A 9,630-nucleotide genomic window follows, 5' to 3' on the forward strand; every position below is an offset into this window, starting at 1 on the left:
TAATTTTTAATAGTATAATATATAGGTACCTACCATGTTTTTGGCAAACGTTAATTCAATATACTGTATAATACTATAATAGTTATAATAGTATAATATTACTTATTAGGCATTATTATACTATATTAGCGACTCTCCCAGCTTTAGAAAATAATTTAATGTTTGATAAATTATGGCGTCGATTTAATTCAATGTTGATTCACAAGTAGACGTCAAAGTAATATTCATACATTTTATTATTCATTTGTTATCCAATTCGTTCAAGTCACCCAACCCCTTACAACTTTTCGCTGGACTTTCAGCTTTTTGGGGTGGAGGGGTTGAATTTAAATATTTTTATAACGTAACTAAAAATGTATATAATATACTAAAAATAAAAATAAATTGTTGAATATTGCGGGACATAGAACTCTCGTGTACTGTTTTACTACAGTAGTATGACTAGTATAAACAATACTATTTTTACCTATTAAATTGTATAAACATGTTATTATGTCTGGATATGCCGTCGTCGTTTGTCCTAACGTACTTTTTGCGTCGCGCTCTTGGAAATCAAAAGTATGCACCTACGTCATCCGGGTAGCAAATTGTCCGTGGCAATACATTTTAATTTTAAGACTAAAAAGTAAAATATGTAAGCCCCGAAAGCAATAGGTGATCAAACTTTCGTAGACATCGAATCTTCGGATTAAATAAAGTTGTGCCATTTCTAGAGTGTAGGCACCATATCAAGAAACAACTTTCTTCGTCTCACTCCAAACTGAAAGGATCGAAATTTATTATAAAAATTACTTGACTATAGAATAAAATATGTGAGTAAATGATGTATATAACGACTGAATGTTATGCTTAACGACTTGTCGGTTTATTGTTGCCTTACACATTTCTTTTTTGTTCATTGAAATTATTAGAATTTCGAATCGTCTCCGATGAGAGACGACGAATGACGGTTGGCTTTTTCCATAGATGATAGGTATAATAATATAATATGAAATCGTCATCAGTTTTTGAGTTTTGTACTTCCTTGGATGTCTCGGTACATTTTTTATTTCGGATTCCAAGACAGAATATTATTCATCTATTCTGTGATATGGGTCCCTCCAAAAATATGAATACAATTTTAAAGCCCCACAAAAAAAAAAAGAATTGGTCTATTTGCGGTTATGGTATATTAGGTATTAGTATATATAACTGTGCTCATGGCTAAATAACTTTAATTTTTTTAGTTATTTAGCCATGCTATGCCTGTGCTGTGATCGGAGTGTGATATGAACAGACAAGAATAATTGTAAATTGAATTTGTCGAATTTCAATTCATATTATTATTTATTTATTCAAGCTCATTTTTATAAATGTAATATTCACATGATAAATGGGTACTTGATTAAGTAGGAAGCACGATTAAAGATATATCTACCTTATATTGCATATCTTTAATCGTGGTAGGAAGCAACCTATTATCTAATTTACATAACTGTTGAATACGTTTAAAGTTAATAATAGGTATTTTACATTTAATAAATTTGTATTTATTAATTTAATTGTGTCAAACACCAGGTATTTTTACAATGTTAGGTACAATATATATATTTAATACTTAAGTAAGTTAAGTTACAAAAATAATAATAATATATTTTTTTTTAATATGATGAGTGATAACAATAATATTTTTATCAATATTATGAAGTAAGCATTCACCGTCCTCTTTGATAAGAGAATTTCGGCCATTTTATATACTTCAAAATTATTTGCAAGCACGATTATAAAGAAAGTTCTAAAGTTCTTTATAATCGTCTTTTCTATATAATCGGCCATCTAGAATTTTTATATCTGTGATAGACTCATTTTTATTTTGTACAATCAATGGTGATAGTTGGTAAACGTGTGGTACCCGTGGTTGTACTTATGAACATAAATACTGGTTGTGTTTACCGATAATTTTGCCGCTATTCACTATTTCAGTGATTGTAAGCGTCTGGTTTTGGTTTTATCAACTCATAATGTTATAGTATTATGAAATAATATTATTTAAAATTAAAATTCGGAAGTCCATCCTGACTCTTGAATGTGTAAAATAAAGTAGTTATATCAATAAAACGTATAAACCACTAAATATTAATTCATAGTTATTTGGTGTCGTACTTTTTATTTAAATGCCATCGCTTTCACTAGAATCATAGCAGCAATTGGGGCTATTTCGACGTCGTGATCAGTAAATATATCTAGTAAGTTTAATAATATTATACCACAGTATAGAATAATATATCTTCATGTAGGTGTTCAAAACACTAAAATGTTCAAATATTTTGTTTGTGTTTCTGGACTGTTGAAAAGTTTTAAAATGTTAGCTTAGCCATGCCCTTTGTTTTACATTAATTAAACGTGGATTATGAGTGAATTAAATCGAAAATAGTTTCAATTATTATTTCGAATTAGATATCATAGAAGAATTTTTATTATTAATTCTAAAGATCAATTATTAAATCCCAAGTATACAATAATAAACCTGTTTGTTATATCATCTACTTACCTCTTGTTTATTATTCAGTTTATCAAAAATCTACAAATCATGTATGTATTTTACTGTTGATAATGTAGGGATTAATTTGTCTATAATATTAATATGTGTACCATGCTAAACATGTAACTCTTATTTTTTCTTTTTATATAGGTAAAGCAGCAGTAGTTACTGTTTCTGTTCCTAGAATTAGATTTGTCATCAACCTTCAATATGAATTTAGAATTGCTTGGTAAGTAAAAACAGGTGCCTACAATTTATGAATTAAATCAGTTTTATCATAAGCTATAACAAATAATAATTTTTTATTTTATAGAATCTTTTGGACAAAATTATCCGGAGGTAATATTTATCTAAATTTTATATTTTAAATAATATTAACTAACAGCATCTACTCATATTTAATATTTTTTATACCCAAAAAATATCTCTTATATTTTAATTTTAATGAATACAAATGATTGATTAATAATTATATAGTATGTATAATATTTAAGTAGCTTTAAATTTGTTAACTGAGATTACATTTTTGAAGTGATTGATGATCTAAATTAATGTAGATTACTTCTTATTGTGTTTACTTTTCATTTTTAAAGGAATTTGATGGAGTTCTTGATAGTATTTCATTAGCTGTGACATGTGTGTTTAACAAATATGGCACACTCTTGGCAGTTGGATGTAATGATGGCCGTATAGTAATTTGGGATTTCTTAACTAGAGGAATTGCAAAAATTATCACAGCTCACATGCATCCTGTCTGTTCCTTAAGGTACATTAACTGTTCATTTTTTTTAACACGTTGACTGTGTATGTATTTTTGCATTTCCCACCCAGTGCGTACGTTAAGGTACATATTTTTAGGTACCAAAGGAACTGATCCTATATGGTCATACATCCAAACGGCGTACGAATAAATATTTTAAAACATGCGTTTAATCACGCAAAATAATAAAAAACCATATTTAGCCATGCTTAACGAGTAATAAACCATTTATTTTTAATATATTGTGGACGTCATTTGGCGTCAAACTCGTTGCTGATTGATACTCATGACGCCAATTGGCGTCAGTACACAGTCAACGTGTTAAATCTTAAAAGTGAAATTATTATTTTAAACCAAAATAATTTACAAACCTATATAATGTTTAAAATTATAATTTTTAGTTGGTCGAGAAATGGACATAAGTTATTAAGTGCATCCACTGATAATAATGTTTGCACTTGGAACATATTAAGTGGGGAGAGAGAAGAAATGTATAAATTTCCATCACCCGTGTTAAAAGTCCAATACCATCCTAGAATGAAAAATTTATTCCTTGTTTGTCCAATGAAACACGCAGCTGTGCTCGTTGATACTGAAGGCAACCATAAATTAGTTCCAATGGGTGAAGATGTGAGTTCAAGCTGCAATTTAAACATATTATTCATATTTTAGAATAAATAAAATTATATATAAATTACATTTTATTAAATTACAGTCTGATCTGATGATAGTTGCTTCGTTTGATCGCCGTGGAGAGTATATTTATACAGGAAATGCTCGTGGTAAAATATTAGTTTTGACTTGTCCTGATCTTGAAGTTAAAGTCTCCTTCAAAGTGTCAACTGGAATGACTGGTATAAAAAGTATTGAATTTGCACGAAGAGGAGATTGCTTTTTACTCAATTGTTCAGATCGTGTCATTAGAGTATATGATGCTAAACATGTTTTGGATAAGGGAAAAGAGGGAGAACCAGAACCCATTCAAAAGCTCCAAGATTTAGTTAACAAGTATGTTTAATATTATTAATGCTATACTTCATAATTTAAAATATTTAAATAATTTTTTTTTGTGATTTTTATTCACATATTTTCATTATTTTTAAGTTGGTTCTAGTCAGTCAAAAAAAATTGTTTTCAGACCCTCCACTGTGACAATATTGTGAGACTTTGGATTGTTCGATATTAATGATGTAAAATAATAACATTTTGTAATAGCTCTAGAAAACTATTGGTGTATTTTTTTTTAAGTTTAAACTTTTTTACAATATTATAATAATATAAAAATCTCGGTTTTTACAACATTTTTGTTAATAATATATGCATAATCATATGCATTGAAGAAATGCGTGTGTCTAAAAAATTCCTCGATCTTTCTTGAGAGGAGATATTAATAAATTTTAAGATTTTTACAAAATTAAAATCACACCAGCCTAAGTCTTACAACTTTGTTACAGCCGAGGTATGTTTCTACTCGTAAAGTAATCAAATACTTTTTCCTAATTTAATATATTGACATGTGCCTTGCTAGTGCAAGAATGCTTTGGGATACGCTGCGGTGTGTAGCATACACATGCTAATGTAAATTTACTTTTGCAGACTTTTATTTTTTGCATTTACTTTTTAAACATGACCCGGATGTACCTACCACATAATTTGCCTATTTCTTACACCATAGAAATCGAGCAACTAATCCTCTTTTTATACTTAAAACTAATAAAATATCATATTAATTGTTCACTTTACTAAAATACTGATTTCTAGAACAATGTGGAAGAAATGTTGTTTTTCTGGTGATGGTGAATATGTTTGTGCAGGTTCAGCCAGGCAACACGCATTGTACATTTGGGAAAAAAGTATTGGAAATTTAGTGAAAATATTACATGGAACCAAAGGAGAACTCCTTTTGGATGTTGTTGTAAGTTCTAAAATTATTATAATGAAAATCATGAAAGGATAATTTTATCTAAAATGAATTGTTAGTGGCATCCAGTTCGAGCGATAATAACCAGTATATCCAGTGGTTTTGTGTCTGTGTGGGCACAAAATCAAGTAGAAAATTGGTCAGCTTTTGCACCTGACTTTAAAGAGCTTGATGAAAATGTTGAGTACGATGAGAGAGAGTCTGAATTTGACTTGGAAGATGAAGACAAATCAATTACAAAAGATATACAACGATGTGATGAAGATTTTGAGGTAAGAATATTCAATAAATACAATATTATATTGTACATTAAACAGTTTTGTATATTACTATTTTTGATTTAATTAAATACAAAGTAACTTTAAAAAAAAGTAACCTAATCTACCATTTTACATCATAATATTATATTGCAAATAATTTTTAGGTTGATGTGGAAAGTGCCGAACCTGTAGCAGCATTTTGTAGTTCAGATGAAGAAGGAGCCATCGAAGACCACAAGGAAGCTCTTATGTTTTTACCGATTGCTCCAGAAATTGAAGACCCTGAACCAGATATGCCACCGCCTCCTGTTTCAACGTCTACTTCATCTAAATGTCGTACAATTGATATTCATTTAGATAACGTTACTGACGGTTAGTTTTGCTTTTAAATTGTTTGTTTTTTTGAGAGAGATATTATAAGCATTCTAAAAGTATTTTTTCACCTCTTAAAATAATGTTTAAAACAGTACTTCTAATTATTGTAGTAATAAGACATTTTTGATTAATTTTCAAGATATGTAAACAAGTGCGATTTTAACTTAATATGATCATAAATTTGGAAGGACAAGCCTTATAAGTTCAATTTAGAAATGTTTTTTTTAAATTCAATGATTTATCAAACATAAGGACCTCAATGACCTGCACAACTCAAGTATCAATTATATTATTAGATTCTGAGTGAAGCGATGAATTTATTGATTTTACAATGTCGTGTGTTGAATTTATTATTGTTATTATTATTTTTTTGTGTTTAGTATTATAACTTATACAAAGTCAACATGACTCTTCGATTTCAACTTCTCAGTATCTTTTCGGACAAGAAAGTGAATCTTGTTGGTGCATTTTTGAAATAAAAAATGTCTAATTTTTTCAAAAACGTTAGGAAAATCAAAAAAAAAATAACCGTAGATACATGATTTTTTCATATTTTAACATTCAATTTATTTAAGTCTTTTCTATAAAAATGTATTGGAAATTTGATTTAAGGTTTCTCATAAATTATTATAATAATTACAATTTTGTTTAAAGCATTGAAATTTAAAGTGTTGACAAAATTCATCAAAATCACTAAGAATTGAAGATTTAATACAGGGTTTCAATATATTTAGATTCATTTTAATCTATTATATATTTATACCATGAATTTATTCATACTATTCTAAGGCAAGGTGGTATTGACTTAAAAATTAATAACAATAATATAATAAAATAAATCAAATGCTGCCAAAATTAAACCAACTTACTGTAATATTAATAGTAAAATAATTTTTTTTAATGGCATTATAAAATCATATCATGATTACATATCTTATACTATTAATATATTCTTTATTACTAGGTAATTTGAAATCATTGAAAATTCATAACCAAACTGATAAACTAATATATTATATTGTATTCAATTTTTATGATTTCAGAAGTGCATCCATTGTTGAGTAATAAAACTAAAGATAAACAACTCACTGGAGGTAAAAAAGGTCCAAAAAGAGGACCAAAACAACAATAACTATTTCCTAATATTATTGTAATGTATATTGTTTAATATTGTATGTACATATTGTACTGTATAGAATTTAAAATATAAATATATTCTTTTCATTAGAAAAAAAAACAAAAAATTCTTGATTGTTTTGATTGCATTATAATAATTTTAGTCATACAGATTCCAGATTCCAGACCCACTGACTTCAAAATATGACATAACCACCTGAAAAACGAAAAAAATATTTTCTTATTGAAAACATTTTTAATAAGTAAGTTCATACAATGCTGCTATTACATTTACATGCATTCCCATACAATGACATTTTACTGTGTCAACTTATACTCCATCTCATAAAAGATTTACAGTAAAGCGAATTGTTGGCAACAGCCTATCGTTTGGAGTAAAAGTAAACTGCAAAAACAAATTTATTGAGAGATGTGGTCAGACCAAACTGGAAACTAAAATTAGTTGACACAATGATGTCTGAGATTAATCTAGTTGGAGTATATTTTCTAAAATGTGTATCAAAATTAAACTAAAAGCTAACGAAGTAATATTTATACTGTATATATTTTACTTTAAGAATTTTGTTTATAGGCTTAGTATAAAATATTATTCATCTATATTTTTAACAGTATTGAGTCTGGTTTTGACTTTCTACTTCTCATGTAGAATATAGGTGGGTATACAACCTATCTATCTTTGAGAGCTGATTTTTAGGTTTTTACGTATATTTTTTGGCTATATGCAGCTCAACAGGGGATTATCCGGAAACCTTATTCATGCACAGAATGCGTAGCAAAAAATTAAATTTTTTAATATTGCATAATATTTTTGGGATTAAAGAAAATTCAGACTATATTTCATATTTAAGAATATATTGTATTATTTGTTCATAAAAAAGACATATAATTTGTTCATTTCTCGAGTAGAAATAATTCGTCACACGAAAAAAGAAATGTTTTAAATTTAAAAATGATCTAAAATTTGTCATAATTGAATTGAACATTTTTTTTTTTTTTATTGTTATAAGTGTGACTGAATACCTGAATTGAAATAGATAAAGATGAGGTATGCAATTATTATTTTTAAAGCAAAGCACATTATTACATGGTGTACAGACGTAGAGTACATGGATGGTAAATATAAATATTATTAATTTATAAAGTTTAGTTTTAACTTATAATAATAATAATAATAATAATAATAATATTTATTTAGTAAACAAAATAGGCAAAATAATAGCTATAAACAAAACATTAAACCTGGTTTGCAAGCTCACCCAAATAAGCATAGATATGCTTGTAAACGGATGAAATGGGTTCATGTTCTGAGTAGGTATTATAAAAGTATACAAGAAAAGTTTGAGTACTTAAATTATCTTAAAAAGTGGACATTTACGACTAGGATAAAATAGTGTTAATATATGTTTCTTATACTTATTAAAATGATCTAAATTAGGTAAATTAGATACATTTATCTTATATTTACGAAGTAACAGAATTCATTTAATAATTGGACTCAGTGTTCCAAAATTAGTATGATTACGTGGTACAATTATATTAGTTGTTTTTTATTCTAGTATTATAACAATGTAAAGGCGAAAATGGACCTATATTTAATATAAAATAATTTTGTATTTTTAGATGTGTTAAAATTGTTATCAGATAATGTTATAATTATAAAAGTTAAGAGGGCGCACTAGGAACAAAATGTGGCATAAAAACATGGATTCATGCAATCATGCTACAAATAATACGGCTTATTGAAGCGGTTTACAGTACAAATACCTATTATAAAAATTATAGAGGAGAATTTTATCCAGAAACGTAAGAAGCCCGATTTTTGATACTTTTATTAACTAGTTAAATAATTAGTCGATAAAAAGTTTGAAAAAACTTGTTCATATATCATGCGATATTGGACGATTTGAATACGATATAAAAAATCGGGCTACTTACGTTTTTAGATAAAATTCTCCTGTACAATTTCTATAAAAGGTATGTTTGCCCTAATACCCTTCAATAAGCTGTATTACTTGAAGTAAAGACTTCGGCACTTAGTGTCATACCACCATCCCACGCGGAATAACCATTAAGTTTCATAGTGAGTTAGTAAAAAGTTTCACTCTAATATGCATTAAAAACAAACACTAAATACTGTAGTCTACAATATCAGTATTCATAAACTCATAGCGTTATTTACAATAATTATATAATGAGAAAATGAATATTTAAGGGAAAAAGCTGGTTAACAACATTTAAAAATGTGAATAAAAAATTGAACTGGAGATAAATTACAGAAAAAAAATTCGAAGGGGGGCATGGGCGCCCGAAGTTAAATGGATTTTGAGAATCAAAAAAAAAAAAATAATTATAGTAAAAATCATATATTAACTAATTTTAAAAATAAAAATGGGAAGGGAGGCATGGGCAACCGCCGGCAAATAGATTTTAAGAATCGAAAAAAAAAATAAATTAAAAATGTGCATTAAAAACAAAAACTAAATACTGCAGTCTACAATATTAGTATTCATAAACTCATAGCATTATTTACAATAATTATATCATGAGAAAATGAATATTTTAAAAAAATATGAATAAAAAATTGAACTAGAGTTAAATTATAGAAAAATAAATCGAAGGGGGCATAGGCGCCCGCAGGCAAATAGATTTTAAGAAT

General features: G+C 27.4%; 1 protein-coding gene across 1 annotated transcript; it reads left to right on the forward strand.

The window, feature by feature from the left end:
- Positions 1-1,775: 1,775 nt before the first annotated feature.
- LOC111030111 (retinoblastoma-binding protein 5 homolog) lies at positions 1,776-7,868 on the forward strand. The gene is made up of 10 exons (XM_022309471.1): positions 1,776-2,225; positions 2,672-2,750; positions 2,835-2,860; positions 3,115-3,287; positions 3,683-3,911; positions 3,997-4,289; positions 5,043-5,196; positions 5,262-5,474; positions 5,627-5,834; positions 6,881-7,868. Exons 2-10 carry the CDS (start codon positions 2,732-2,734, stop codon positions 6,967-6,969), a joined length of 1,404 nt encoding a protein of 467 aa, XP_022165163.1. The 5' UTR covers positions 1,776-2,225; positions 2,672-2,731; the 3' UTR covers positions 6,970-7,868.
- The last annotated feature ends 1,762 nt before the right edge of the window (positions 7,869-9,630 follow it).

The sequence above is a fragment of the Myzus persicae genome, unplaced genomic scaffold, assembly GCF_001856785.1.
Source record: "Myzus persicae strain clone G006 unplaced genomic scaffold, MPER_G0061.0, whole genome shotgun sequence".
In the NCBI taxonomy this organism is placed as follows: domain Eukaryota; kingdom Metazoa; phylum Arthropoda; class Insecta; order Hemiptera; family Aphididae; genus Myzus; species Myzus persicae.

Bases quoted from the DNA above. Each gene is read 5' to 3' on its own strand.
- LOC111030111 (XM_022309471.1), top strand. The intron at 3,912-3,996 runs GTGAGTTCAAGC...ATTAAATTACAG, and splicing joins TAGTTCCAATGGGTGAAGAT to TCTGATCTGATGATAGTTGC. The intron at 5,475-5,626 runs GTAAGAATATTC...AATAATTTTTAG, and splicing joins GATGTGATGAAGATTTTGAG to GTTGATGTGGAAAGTGCCGA.